The 15,537-nt window shown below is 37.0% G+C and overlaps 1 protein-coding gene across 3 annotated transcripts; it reads right to left on the reverse strand.

Moving 5' to 3' along the window:
• Positions 1-219: 219 nt before the first annotated feature.
• On the reverse strand, positions 220-15,447 carry slc24a6a (solute carrier family 24 member 6a). 3 transcript variants are annotated; one of them, XM_079630455.1, is made up of 18 exons: positions 15,260-15,383; positions 14,979-15,167; positions 10,946-11,041; positions 7,990-8,066; positions 6,920-6,994; positions 6,748-6,832; positions 6,563-6,666; positions 6,402-6,476; positions 6,292-6,317; positions 6,157-6,210; positions 5,854-5,996; positions 5,600-5,766; positions 4,052-4,331; positions 3,054-3,220; positions 2,820-2,934; positions 2,628-2,740; positions 2,065-2,130; positions 220-1,964 (listed from the first exon to the last, which is right to left on the reverse strand). In XM_079630455.1, exons 2-18 carry the CDS (start codon positions 15,142-15,144, stop codon positions 1,854-1,856), a joined length of 1,920 nt encoding a protein of 639 aa, XP_079486581.1. In that variant the 5' UTR covers positions 15,145-15,167; positions 15,260-15,383; the 3' UTR covers positions 220-1,853. The 3 variants fall into 3 exon arrangements, 2 of the variants coding, with proteins under 2 accessions (XP_079486581.1, XP_079486580.1); XM_079630454.1 differs by having other exon boundaries at positions 14,979-15,447; XR_013799722.1 differs by lacking the exon at positions 2,628-2,740 and having other exon boundaries at positions 1,893-1,964; positions 14,979-15,447.
• Positions 15,448-15,537: the final 90 nt, after the last annotated feature.

Here is a 15,537-nt window from a genome sequence, read left to right on the forward strand (position 1 = left end):
CTTCAAGCATTTTAAAATAAATTATATACAAATGTACTGATAAACACACTTCTTAACATCTGAACACACTGCTAGATCACAGATATAAATGTTCTTATGATAAATGTGTATCCATTTAGTTAAAAGAGTTTCCATGAGATTATGCAACATTCTTCCGTAAAAATGTAGTTCCCATAATGTGTATAAATAAACTCTTAAGAATCTCTAGACTTATGTTTTCACAATATGAAACTTTATTTCAAATGGGGAACAATGCAAATGACACATTAGAGTGATGATCTTCGGTATTGCACAGACCTTGTTTTATTGCACTCAACAACATATCTTTAAGAATATAGACAGAACTGTAACAAATGGTGAGATAGTAATAATAAGCCATATCATCATTATGTGACGTTTCAAATGAAAATAAACAGGAAAGAACTAAACCTTAAACAGTGGCATAATAAGATGTGTACAGCAGTCAGGCTGAAACTTATATCAGTTACTATTTTTTTCTCACATTACTTTAACACATACCTTTTATCATGAGTGATAGGATGAAAATCTTCAGGACATTTAAGTAGAGAAATTAAATAATTAACAATTTTGCTCATTAGTACTAAGAGAACTGCAAACCACAAGCAAGAAAAAAACGGGACTTTTTAAGCAATACAAATTAAATATACAACATAACTGAAACATAAGCATGTTTAATCAGGATACAAAGGTCAAAAATAGCTGTACCAGAATTAACCAAATAAATTTCAGATCAAACAGTGGATGAATTTGATTGTTGATATATTATATTAATACATATTAATAATTAATTATCTGTTCCATAGACAGTATGCAGTATAGGATTATATTGTTTATAAGATTATATTGACTATTGAATTCCAAACATTTTCATTTGGTGCAAAGACCAATTAAGGTCTGTTGTTTATAAAGGTGTCATTCATAGTGTGAAAATATATTCATTAAATTATAAAGGCCTGTGTATAAAGCAGTTATTTGTGAATAATGGCTACATTTTAATTATACAATTTAATTGATTGTTACTTCTCATGTTCATAGTTCATGTTGCAGTGGGGCACAAAAGTGACTATTTCATTACAACATATCAAAATGTGCAACAGACACCTCTAAGTGACACTTTATATAAAACTCTGCATGTTTGGTATGTAAACACTTACCAAAGATAGGGGATGTTTTTGGTTAATCAGTAATACTAGAACAACTGTCTTCCAAAATACCACAATATTCTCTTTTTTAAGGAACAACACAAAAAGTAACAGACTGCTCTTAAATATACTAAAACAGCAAAATCCTCAAAACCAATTTTTTTTTACAGAGCTAACATTAAAAATAAATAAGGCAAAGTAATGCAATAAATTGAGTGTATCTCTGTTACAAGAGTTATTAGAAATCTTTTTTTCAGTAGTAACACTTTTCCAATGTCAGTTTTTTTTCTTCGCACCATGCTTGACTGTGATTACAAGATTTCAGAATAGAAATATGCAAAAGGCGAGGTTAGAGGAAGTGTTCCGTGTGCTGTAAACATTTAACACTGCTTTATAAATTCTTGTAATTGAAACGGATTTTTGTTCTCTTAAAGAAGCTCTGTGTGTTAAGTAGAAATGTTTCCGAGGTACAGTATGCAGTACAGTCTCCTTGAGTTTGGCAGCACTGTCTAGCGGGTGATTGGCTAAAAGCCGCGTGTAGAACTTGACTGTTCTTAACGCACCAGAGCAGAGTCACGGTTCAAACCATGGCTGAAATAACCGCTACTAATAAGGCAGTGACTGGGGCTAAAATATGGTGATCTATGACTAGATCTCTCCTACAGCTAAGAACAACACGAATAGTGTGATCTAGAGTTTCTCAAAGCAGATGGCGCAGAGCAGGAAGATGACGTACAGGAACATAAGCCCAAGGCCTAACCTCCGGTCCAGCCTCCAGTGGTTCAGGTGCACGCTCAGCACCTGTGCAGACAGACAGAAAACAGACCGTGTACATGCCATGAGACAAACATTACAAAATAACATGAGACGAGAGTTGTCAAATTCTCAACGATGAACTTACAGTAAGAAAAACAGAAGCGAGAAGGAGAATCACAGAGTACACCAGCCCCTTACTGTTAATGAAGACCTAGAGGAAGACCAGGAGAAACTGCTGTGAGAACATGGCACACAGCGCGCAGGACCAGGGGTATTAATATTAGTATTCTAAATATTTTCTGACCCGAGGTTTTTATTTTGAAATTTAGCTATTTGTCAGTGTCAACTAAAACCTGATTTTTTTTTTAACTAATAAAAATGACAAAAGCACATAAAATAACTAAAACTTATAACACTAAAATGAAAATAAAAGCTAAATCCAAAATATTAATAAAAACTACAATAGTATATAAATAACACAAAAATACTGCACAATACACAACATTCTGTTTCATATGGCGAAATAAATCAAATATATATATTTTTTGCTTTAAATATATTAATTTCATTTCATTATTAATTTTTTTTTTAAGATTATTGTATTATTTTTAAATACTAGTTTTTTTTTACTTAAATTTGTGTGGATCCATCCAAAATAGTTTGAGAAAGATTCGCAATGCATTCCTAATAATAAAAATTAAAACTCACTATTGACCCATAATCAACCACTAGAGTGCGCAAAGCCCATGGGAAACCAAGACCCAGCAGAATGTCAAAGATGTTGCTGCCGATAGAGTTGGACACTGCCATGTCTCCCATACCTGCAGCACCAGACACATTCATTCATCGATAAAACTGAATATGTGGTCAAGAAAAGGAAAAGTGGGGTGATCTTAGCACCTTGACGGGCAACTATGAGACTAGCCATGCAGTCTGGGACACTGGTGCCTGCTGCTAGAAAGGTAATACCCATGACAACATCTGGAATGTCCAATGTAAAACTGATGATCGTGACCTGCAACAAAGATATTGTATGTTAAACAGAAATTAGGCCGTTCTATATATTTTGAGACAAACAAACATTTCCACATGGTGTTTTTGCAGTGACAATGAGCACCGAAGGGCTGATCTCACCATCCACACCATGAGGTAGGAGAACACGGCAATCCAGAGTGTTGAGGCCACAAAGGTAACCATGAACCAGCGCTCCCAGCGCGGCGAAACACAGTTGGGGACAGTGTAGTACAGCAGGCAGCCTAAAGGCCATGAAAACAACCACTTCACTTGCTCCCAGCGCCCCTCTGTGGATAAAATACTTCAAGTCATTACCATTTCATGCAAGGCTCCTTAACGCCACCTACAGGACAAAGAGAGTATCACATACATTCAAATGTCACAGAACATAGACAATGATACTTGAATGAAACATTAATGATCTCTCTTTGTTTTCCTTTCTTTTACTGAAACGTTTCAAAGGGATCCCTTTTGAGCTCTTCAAATTGCATTTTCACCCTTCCTGTCATCTTCAGTAACATGTTCAATTGTTCAGCAGTGATGGAGTTCATTTGATTGCAAGGCGCATCAGCCCCGAGAGATTTGAGAGCTCTCATCACTTTTCTGTAATCATAACACTAGTGTACAAATCTAAAATGCATGGTCCCATTATCTAGAAATGGCTCTTAGACTAATGGATTATGGTCCTTAATGGGCTAAAAATGAGGACCATTCTCCTAATCAGGATGTGGGGGAAAAACCGAGACAGATGAACCACAATAAACTCAATGTGTTGTCCCGTTATTCTGAATAATGTTTTAATTTAATGTTTTGGTCTCATTTATAAACATACCCACTAGAGGTGGGAATGTTTATGTACCGCGTGATTCAGTTTGTTTTTTGATTCAGGGAGTCATAATCAAATTCTAAAATGATTCTGAATGAATCTCATTTTTCATCAACATCACAGAGTACTATAAGGATTCCACGAAAAAAGCTTACTTGCCTCATATATTAAAAATACTCATGATACATATCATTGGTTGTTAAATTAATATTTTTGTTACTTTTGTTAATTGTGGATCGATTGCGAATTGTTTAAAAAAAACATCTGTAATTCATCCTAAATATTCACTCACCTGGCACAGTAAGAGGTCTGAAGGGTTGTTCTTCATCTGCCTCTTCTTCTTCTTCTTCCTCTTCAGGCTGAGCATCCTCTATATCTGCTACACGTTCTAACTCCTCTCCTTGGCCCCTCTGTCTGGGTTCCTCCAGGGGTTGCGTTTCACTCTCAAGGGCCCCTCCATTCTCCAGACCCCAAGGAACCCCCTCCATGCCTGGACCATCTTGGCCGGCAGTGTCCCCTGATCCGCTGCCGCTGCTGTCTCCAGGGCTCCTGTTTCGAATTAGTCTCTGCCTCTGTGGAAGACAGGCAGAAGATGTGAGAGATGTACACTGTGCAGGGGAGACCCAATGTGACCCCCTTCAACCGATTGAGATTCGGTTAGATGAGAAATGGTGAAGACAGAGTTGAAGAGTCAAGCTTGCAGAACACACCGCAAGACCAAAGTAAAGCACTAGGGCCTCTTAAAGATGACATGCGAGAGCTGCAAGAGTCAAGACAACAAGCAAGTCATGTGAACAATTGTAGATGGAATAAAGCATTAGCCCAAACAAATAACAAAATGGTGGTTACATAAGATCTTCAGGGGTTTAATTGAAATCAGGAGTAGTGTCTGAGGATGGCTGAACCTATAGATAGAAATACTATTGCTGACATCTGAAGAGTATACAGGAAATGACAGCAGACGTTCTGAGGACTGGATCAGTCACCATCATACCTGTTGCAGATGTTACAGTAGGAGGGTCGTGTTAAAGGACCCATAGGAAAGAGAAACCATAAATGAGATCTCTTTATTATTTCTCCAAGACAGCAATGACATTAAATGAGCTCAAATGGAAACTCCTGCTTCTCACTTTTTTCTCCTGAAGGAAAAAAAAAACAATTACATATTTCCTACTAAATGTGAACAATTGTCTCATTTGTATCCATTTAAAACTCTCCCAAGGAATTTTAGCAGAAGCACTGATTTTTTTCTTAATCTATTTTTCTTATTTTGTTTTCCAATAGAACATTAAGCAATATTATAATTTGAGATTAAACACTGTGTGTAAGATAATAAGACTTTATAAGAATATGTATTGAATACTTTTTCTTATCTCAAATGCAATATTTTCTGACTGAACCTTTTGATTTATGCTTAAAACAAGAAAAATAATTCAAGATACACCCAATATACACTGTCAGTATGATGCTTTTTTAAAATTAATTTTATTTAGCAAAGATGCATACAAATTTGGATTGATCAAAAGTATCAGTAAAGACATTTATAATGTTACAAAAGATTTTATCAATATATTTCAAATAAATGTTGTTCTTTTGAAACCTACACAAATTAGTTTTTTTCACACCTGTATCTTTACTGGAAAACAAGACAAAATTATTTTTTGTAGCCACCTTTTCAGACAAATTTGATACACAAATAAAACATACATGAGAACTTTATTAATTGCTTCCTTTAATCCATACATGAAATTAGCCTGATCATTTATATTCTTGGTTGCGCAACTGAAGTGCTGCTGTCCCATCCAGACATGCAAAAAGCGAGCAAGCATCCAGCCAGTACCTCAGTGATGAGCATGCGTCCGGCCATGCTGAGGCGAGTGCGGGGGGAGAAGTGGGGCGTGATCATGACACGGAGGCTTGCCTCTGAGAAAGAGAACTGGTGAGGGTGTAGACTCATCAACTCATCCACCATCACCACCGGGGAGTCCTGGCCACCCGCATTCTGACCTGAGAGAAAGAGAGACGTGGTACTATATAATGCACAACCTCTCAGTATGATCCACACAGCTCCACCCTCCACCCACACACACACACCTTTCTTCAAGAGGATCATGGAGGTGTCACAGTGGGGGCTTGCCTCTCCTACCGACACATCTCTGCACAGACTGCTCACCAAACACGGATGGCCTGGGATACCAAACCTCTGCTCCACCCAGCTCAAAATCTGACTGTTAAACCTTGAAACGGACACACACAATCTAATATTATACATTGTGGAAATGATACACTGACCAAGAAGTATGTAAATAAGTTAAATAAATACATATTACAGATTATATTTCATCTTATTATTATAAATTATATTTTGACTGGTAAGTAAAAATGTTAAATACTCACTTCATGATGAGGATGTAAACTCCATACATTGATATGAGGATTATAGTCTCCCACCTACAACAGTGATGTTTATGATTCACTTAAATGTCAATGAAGATTATTACTCCTCCTTTATAATGAATTTGGCACACTTACCAGATTACTTTGTCATCATATATGGTCTGAAATACACAACAGTAATTACATGAATGTCCTTAATTAAGTGTGACTACAAAATACAGACAGATCAATATAGTGCTGCTTACCAGAATCAAGGCCAACACAGAGAGGATGTAGAAGGTGGAGTCGCGGAAGAGCGGCCACCAGGTCAGAATGATGGTCTGTGAAGCAGGAATGGTGAAAAGTCACAAGAAACACACACAAAAAATTAATTAGTTTTATATTTAATAAAACAAGAATAATCTACCTGTCCAGAAAAGATTCCACAAACTCCGATGATGACCAGGATGTTGAAGACAGCTGATCCCACAATAGTCCCCACCCCCAGGTCTCCCTTGGTGATGAACACACCTGATATGAAGAGACAACTGCTTATTGACAACGTATTTACACTAACAACGCATTGCAAAAAAAACATTGCCTGATACTGACCGATCAAAGATGTGAAAAGCTCGGGTGCGGAGCTGCCTGCTGCCATGAAGGTGGCCCCTGCAACATCCTCACTGAGGTGCAGATTCTGAAAATACAAACTCCAGCTCAGAATATGGTCTGCTATTACACAGTGACATTGAGATTCCTGCTAGTAGTAACAAACTACACTCACCGCACAGATTTTTTCCAGAGAGGGGACAAAGTAGACATCGCAGACAATAGCAAGGGCATAGAACATATAAACTGCCTGTGGTCACAACAGCACACAGAAGACGGGTCAGCAGAGATCCATTACTTAACCTTCACAAACACAGTGCTATCAAAGACTGTACTGCATGAAGTCTTTATTTTGAATTTTGCTATGCATCATTATTGCAAACAAGTCAAATCACAAACTAGAATTCTACAAGTCAAACTAGTATTCAAGTCAAATTTAAAACTTGTACTAAAAAACTTAAAAATTAAGTTAAAAAGAACAAAAAAATAGGAAATTAACAGGTTATATCAGTTATATTATATCGGTAACACTTTACAAATACGGTCTCATTTGTTAACCTTACTTAATGCATTAACTAACAATGAGCAAAATATTTTTACAGCATTTATTAACGTTTATTGATGTTAGTTTATTAAAAATCTCACGTTCATGTTAGTTCACATGCATTAACTAATGTTAACAGATAAAACTTGTATTTTAGAAATGTTGAAATTAACATTAAGTTTAATAAATGATGCAGAATATTGGTCATAGTTCATGTTATCTACTACAATTAACTAATGTTAAAATATAAAATCCGTATTTTAAAGCATTATCACTATTTGTATATATTTTAAATTTTAATTCGCTCCTGTGATGGCAAAGCTGAATTTTCAACATTACTCCAGTTTTCAGTGTCACATGATCCTTCAGAAATCATTCTAATATGCTGATTTGATGCTCAATAAACATTCCTTAGCAATGTTGAGAACAGCCGCTTAATATTTTTGCGCATATATTTTCTGGATTTTTTTGATTAATAGAACATTCAAAAGAACAGCATTTATTAGAAGCAGAAATCTTTTGTAACATTATAATGTATAAATTACTTTACAGTCACATTTGATCAATGTAATCCATCCTTGCTGAATTAAAGAATTAAAAAGACCCTAAACTTTTGAACAGTAGTGTACTTTGCCTGATACGGTCAATGATTGCACCAAACAGTTCTCTGTATATTTATCACTGGACTGTGGCATACTTACACAGAACACATGCAGTAGAATTGCCCCATGCCTCCTCTGTCCCTTAGTGAAGATGTCCTCTGGAAATTCATGGATAGCTGGGTGGAAAAGTTCATTTAAAAAAAAAAATGTAAATGGGTTTAAAAGAACATTAGGACTACAGCATACAGTAGCACAGAGAAACTATATGCAATCCATAAAGCAAGGCTTACAATATTCTGAAACCCCTCCATATGAAACAATCTTGACAGCTCTGGTCTGAACTGAAATGTATGCTAATCACATTTACCACATTAACGCATATTCAGATGTGTATACAGTATTTTAGATGGGGGGGGGGGGGGGGGGGGGCGACGACAAAAGAAGGCCAAGAAAATTGGATTTAATCTGTGAAAACACAAACCTATCTAGTGCTGTGCGGTTCTCACTTCATTGGTGCACTGTAGCCTTTATCAAGAGAATGTGCTGCATTTAACTTAAGGTTGTTAAGAAGCTTTTGTCTATTGTAACTAAGTGGCAATTGAATTGACCAGCCTTTAAGCTAATCTGTAATAGTGCAGAGAGGCCAGGAAGAGAAGGCCTAGTTAAATCAGAGGACTGGTGATACTTTAGCCCACAGCTTCTTGAGATGCAATCAGTGTGAAGACTGTTCTTGCTCTGACTGCCTTAAAGAGGCCAGCTGTCTAATAAACAGCCATGAAATAAAGAGACGAGGGAGGAAATCACACCCCTTTAAATGCACAGAATAATCACAATCAGAGCTCTTAAGTTTTTTAACGTCTCACTTTTATTTTCCTAATGTACAAACTTTGCATCTAATTTGCTACATGTATCAATTATTTTAAGTGCCATTTCACTAGATAATATGCCAAATGTAATGGGGAATATGTCTTGATTATTATTCTGAGAAATAATATCCAATCTGTTAACGCAATGCATACTGTAGCTGGAACCAACAGCTGCTCGGTTACATCTAAGATTAAATTGACCAAGTACTCCCTTATTGAATTTCATAAATTAGAAGGATTTATGAATAATTGAAGGGGTGTAATGATTTTAAGGTCTTTTAGAGCATTACATGTTATTACGTTTGTCCTCCAAAAGTGATCTGCTCAGCCTACACTACCACTGATACATTAGTTAGCTGTTTTTAAATATTTATAAGCCTTGCAAACAACTTTCACTTAATAGTAATGACATATAAGCAAGAATAATAATATATACAGATTGAGTGTATATATATACATATATACTTCTGTATATATACAGAAGTATATACAGTATAATATATACAGATGAAGACGCATCTTTTTCGGCAGCACTCGATCCAGTAATAATAACACTTTCTCTTCTATTCTATCTATTAAAAAAAATATATATATATATATATATATATATATATTTTTTTTTTACATGTACTGCGTTAGATTGAACTGAGATAGTTGTCCTACTGTTAGTTTGACTGCTTCTATTCTCATTTGTGAGATTTGGATAAAAGAGTCTGCTAAATGGATAAATGTAAATGTGAATGTAAATGAAGAATTAAATGTCATTAAAAATGAAATAACTTCATATAATCCTTTTGTGATGTGTGAACAATGCAAGCAAATAATCATTAGGAAAACAGTGTTTTTTATGTTATTAAAGTGAATTATATTCAGTGAATAAAACACCTTGGGATAGTTCACCCTAAAATGAAAATTAAGTCATCATTTACTCACCCTGGGGTTGTTCTAATGCCGTATACCCTTCTTTCTTTTTAGGACCAAAAAAGGAGAATAAAAAAAAAAACCCTGTCCCACTTGCGCTTGTCCATATAATGACAGTGAATAACCACCACAATCAAGCTTCTTTTTTTTTACAGAATGGTCCCATGCCACACGTGTTATATATTACATGTATTGCTAAATGTAATACAACTCCTAAAAATCCTCAAAAAGTATCCGTGTACTTTCTTCACCGAGTTAAATATCTCAGTTGTTAGATGACAGTCAAAATGACAGTTGATGTAAATGCGACAGCTTCTTTTTACGACAAACAGAACGGATATATTCACCTCAGAGAAGAAAGTAGGCTACATGGATTGTATTTTAGGTCGCATTTTTATTAGTGAACGGGAGCGCTAATAGAGTGTCATGAATGCGTGCCCTGCACCGAACACCAACGGACAAGGTCAGGATTTCTGTTAAATAATACATAAAATTTCGTTCTGTTTTTCAATAAACCCATATACCCCACTTGGACTATACAACACGTGTTGCATGGGGCCATTCTGACATACTTCTGCATCTTTTTCTTTTCTTTTCTTTTTTTAAAGCTTGACATGGACTGCGAGTGGTTATTTAATAAATATATATAATTTCTGGTTTTGTGGTCTGAAAACAAAAGAAAGGCTCCATTTGGACAACACCAGGGTGAGTAAATTATGACTTCATTTTCATTTTAGGGTGGACTATCCCTTTAAATTATAGAAATGTAATTCATGACACTGACAACAGTATCATGTATAAAACTTCAGAAGGTGCAACCCCGTGCAAGGATCAATCCCGAGCCACTGAACATTTATTTGGTGGAAAAAAAACACACACTCACAATCTTGTTTCTAAAGATGAGATCAATAAATCAAAAAGTGAGTGATTTGGAAGGTGGGAAATGAAAAGAGGACAGAAATGGAAAAGGCGAAACCTCTGTCGATGAGTGATTTGTGGAGTTGATTGAAGGAAAAAAAGGGCATGACGTATCTCTCTAAAGTGGCACACTTTGAATGCTTAAAACAGACTATCCTCTGTTCTGAAATTAGGGATTCTGTTGCTTAGTAACACAAGCCTCAAAGGGGGCTTTACTATGAAGAGGGCACCTGTCTGCATCAGTTCACAGAATGAGGAGACAGGGGGAAAGGTAGCGAGATATGGTTGGATGTGATACAGAAAGACAGGAGAATAAAGAGAGAGAGAAAACTCCTCAGGCTTTCACTCACCAGCTCTGGGTGTGCTTGATGTCTGGTTATCCTCGATGATTTGCTGGGTTAGTTTACGCCCGGCCCAGGTCAGGTCTGAATCCTCTTTGGAATGGGCTGTAAAAATGCATAAAAAATACCTTTATCTTTTTTACTTATACAGTTGAATTGGTCCAAGATGTCCTTTTTTTATGAAAGCCATTGGAATGGCACAAATTTAGCTTTCTTAAGACAATAGATATACACCAAAGATACAGTGCAGGGTGCAAGTGTAGTAAAAATGTTTGTATTCTGCATTCTATTCTAATTTAATAATTTTTCCAGGCTTTTGGACAGGCTATATCTAACTTAAACTCCAACTTATTTAAAAATAGGCAAAAGATTGAGGCAATCAGAATGCTTCCTCCCATCCTCTAAAGTTCCCATGGAAACCTGATCCAAAAGCAGTGATTAATGAGTGGTGTGGAACTGGACTTGAGCCCAGAGAGGGTGTGGTCTTCTCAAGAACCAAATGACAAAGATAGTTCTCATTTGCATATGCAAACTAATCAGTTCCAAATATAACTGCAATAGGTTGAATGCCTGCATATGAAAATATGTACACAATATTAAGGGGTTAGTTCACCAAAAAATGAAAATTCTGTCAGTAATTACTCACCCTCTTGTTGTTCCAACCCCGTAAGACTTTCGTTCATCTTCGGAAGACAAATTAAGATATGTTTGATTAAATCTGAGAGCTGGCTCACTCCTTAATAGGCTGCTAGGCAATTGATATCTGCCAACCCAGAAAAGTTAGTAAAGACATCATTAAAATAGTCCAAGTGACTACAGTAGCTCAACCTTAAGTTTATCAAGTGACGAGAATACTTTTTGTGCGCAAACCCGTATATTTTTATTTAAAAAATAACGACTTCATTCAACTATTCATTTTCTTCTGTCTGGGCCTCTGAGTGAGTTCACGTAGTGTAACAGTGCAGCGCTTCTGGGTTGTACGTCAGAACGTAGGCTCACTATTGGCCAGCATCACACGCATGACCAGCATCACACATGACCAGCGTCGGCCAATAGTGAGCCTACGTTCTGACGTACAACCCAGAAGCGCTGCACTGTTACACTACGTCAACAGCTTAGAAGAATGACATGGAAGAGAAGAGATGGTTGAATAAAGTCGTTTTTTTTTGCGCACAAAAAGTATTATCGTCGCTTGATGTGGCTCAACTTAAGGTTGAGCCACTGTAGTCACTTGGACTATTTTAACAAATATCTTGGGTTGGAACAACATGAGGATGAGTAATTACTGACAGAATTTTCATTTTTGGGTGAACTAACCCTGATTCAAGAGAACATGATTTACACATAACAGAAACCTATATATTTGAAAATTACTTTTTTATAATTAGATTTTTTTTTTTTTTTACTAAGTTTACTGTTAATTTTTTAAAGCTACACTGTGTCATTTTTTTAAGTTGATTCTTAGCAAAAACCACTTTGTTCTTTCAAAATTATATGCATATAATTAATGTATAATTACTTCTACCAACTAATCAAGTATTCTTGTAAGCGTAGAATAGGCCATTTAGGATACATACGGGTGTGCTGCTCGAATGGCGGAAGCCATGTTGCGCCTCCATCTTGAAAATACATTAGCCAAAGAGGGACATACCAGGAAATTCTAGCTTCGCCTTTTGTGTTTTTACACTCAGTGGCACATTGACGAATGCTAGGGGGAGATTACTCGCGACTGCCGGCAGATTTGAAATTATACGGCCACCGTAGGTGTTAAAACGCCCTCGGAATGGGAGGGGCTAGAAAGTAATATTCAGTTGGTAGTCATATACAATATCACTGCTAGATGGGAGTAATTCCTACACAGTGTAGCTTTAAGGTCATCACCAAATATTGAATGGCCTATTGTCAATTGCTAAGATGTTAACATCTAATTCTAGTAGGCTATATAGTTTCTCTAGTTTTTGACATGTCTATAGATCCACATCTAAACATTCATTGTGATTGACATGGTAATGTTCCAGTCTATTATTAAAGTTAAGCTACAGGTACTAAAATAAAATCACACTCTTTCATTCATCTGTAAATTTCAAGGGCACTTTTTAGAAGCTGCTTAACATTCAGACTCAGCCTCCCAGAGGAACTCATTACTCACACAGACAAAGCTGGAAAAGTTAAGAGGCACTGAGAAAAATTTCAAATTATAAGCAACACAGAAGAATGACGACATAGAAGCAGGTCACATTATACATTTCCCCCCTCATCTATGTCAGCATCTGTGTGTGCTTTTCGACAGGGTGTGGAAATGTCACCGCTGGTACAAATCATGGGGAAGTTGACTATCCTCAGGTGTGACATGCTATATTCTCAATAATAAACAGCTTTCTCTCAAACTTTTATGATATATATTTTATCAGATCATTGTCAGTCGATTAATTGGGAGTACTTTAAAATATATATTTTTAGTTGTGCATCAACTAATTGTCCCTAGTCTTAAAATGATAGTTAAACTAAAAATGAAAATTCTGCCATCATTTACTCACCCTCATGTCATTTCAAACCTGTATGCCTTTCTTTATTCTATGGTACCTAACAGAAAATATTTTGAAGAATGTTGGGGTCCAAACAATTTTGGACCCTACTGACTGTCAATTCAGTAAATAAAATGAATAATAATTAAGCGTAGCGTCAGTTTGGGCTGGTCACGTTCGTCAACTCGCATCAGTTGATCCACGTCTACCTATGGGAATACGATGCCTATATCACTGTACACATAAGCTCCTTCAGTATTATCAGCAGCTATGGCGTTTCTCAGGAGCTGATTACCCTCCTCCATCCCCAGCTCCTCCTCTCGCCAGTCAGGATTTGGCAGTCTGATTCCCCTTTGAATCAGAATAAATTCTCGAATTATGTTGTACTTTAAAATCTTGAATTAATGATATCTGCAATGCATTCATGTTGGTTCTGTTCTGTTTACCCTAAGGGGAGTTATTGCTGCTCTCCCTGCTCTTATCCATGCTAGGCTGCATGGATGCGCAGGGAGTTCTCGCCCAGAACAGAACCATGCCGCCAATCCAAACTGTATGCTAATTGTCAATCGTATTTGACGATAGTGGTCCTGACAGAAATAATAATAAAAACATTGACGCATTTTTCAAAATACCTTAATTTGTGTTCCAGGTTCGAAACGACAATTGGGTGAGTAAATTACAACAGAATTTTCATTTGGGGTGGACCTACATATGTAAACATTTGGTTCCTATGCCATTATAGTCTGTCATATTAATTTAATTGTCAAAAAACAGCTGTTTTTATCTGCTCCATATAAGCACTTAAATTTTAACAGAAAGTTGGTACCTCTAAAAATGGAAAATGATTAAATAGACACAGCTGGACTGATCTTCTCTGATGTCTGAAGAACTTCTAAACCCCAGCTGATTCAACCCTTCAACCTCTGACGATGAGTGATAGTGATGGCCCACACAGGTGTGATGTGCAGGTAACAATGCTCGAGAGATTCTGGAGAGGTCACTGTGAAATACGTCAGGCTGAAGCAGCTGTCCAAGTGATGCCCTTTAGAGAAAGGCAATTATGTGCCTGCCATGGTCTGCCACCCCTGCAGATCAGTTATTCCCTGCTGCTCTCCTCCTCCCCAACTCCTTTTGGGGTTTTACTGTGACATCACTTGATGTATGTCAAAAATAATAGGTCTACATATTTCTGAGAACCTCGTGTTTAATTTATGGTGGATTATTTATGGCAGTCACACACACTCCCACAATTCTTCATTCCTTGTGGGTCTAATTATTGGATTTGACCATTATAGCTGCATAATACGGTTGATTCACAGCCACATTGCATCACAGAAACACATTATGACAGACACTTGTTAAAGAATCATGTTCCACATCTTCAAGACAATGAAAAATAGGCTACTCAATTGTGTGTGTGCGTAAGATAAGGTTACACGGGAAATACGCACAAACCAAACATTTAACAAAATATCATTATTAGCAGCGGAGAGATTTGTGTTAATGAATAAACGCACCTGTTACATGAAGAATTTGAGCGAAGCAGGTGATGGCGATGAGTCCGACAGCACATATGAAGAGCCGATAGAAGAGCCGCTGCCGTCTCGATATCAACACCGCCTTCATCCCTCCACCACACCTCTCAAAACATGCCCACCCAAGAAAGAAGCCCTCTTCTTTCATTCACACCACCTATATTGGCCTTTCTTTTCAACATACAGCGGGCTAGCTTGCTTTTAAATGCAGCCATACGTTTGTCGCCCTAGCATCCTACCGCTTAGACACATATTTCACTTACCGATATTTGCCCCTTTCGGATGTTTAGTAATAGGCTATAACGAAACAGCGAAAATATCTTAAGCTGTCATTGAGCAAGAAAAAAAATGTTTTCACGTATTGTCTCAGCTTATAAGCATTCTTATCACATCCACCTCCATCTCCGTCTCGCTCTCTCCTCCCTCCACACACACGGCGCTCGACTCCGTCACCGAGGGTGTTTCCCAGACTCACAACCAACTGCGCCCTCATGCAGGGTTCACAAGAAGAACAACACTGTTGTCCAACCAATATTCCGAG

The sequence above is a fragment of the Phoxinus phoxinus genome (genome assembly GCF_949152265.1).
Source record: "Phoxinus phoxinus genome assembly, chromosome: 12".
Taxonomy (NCBI): domain Eukaryota; kingdom Metazoa; phylum Chordata; class Actinopteri; order Cypriniformes; family Leuciscidae; genus Phoxinus; species Phoxinus phoxinus.

What these genes read in the sequence shown, in the direction of transcription:
- slc24a6a (XM_079630454.1), bottom strand. Translation starts at nt 15,144, where the DNA reads ATGAAAGAAGAGGGCTTCTTTCTTGGGTGGGCATGTTTTGAGAGGTGT. An exon ending in CTCTGGAAAAAATCTGTGCG is followed by an intron (nt 6,833 to 6,919) that starts GTGAGTGTAGTT and finishes TTGTATTTTCAG; the next exon opens with AATCTGCACCTCAGTGAGGA. An exon ending in CTGTGTTGGCCTTGATTCTG is followed by an intron (nt 6,318 to 6,401) that starts GTAAGCAGCACT and finishes TGTGTATTTCAG; the next exon opens with ACCATATATGATGACAAAGT.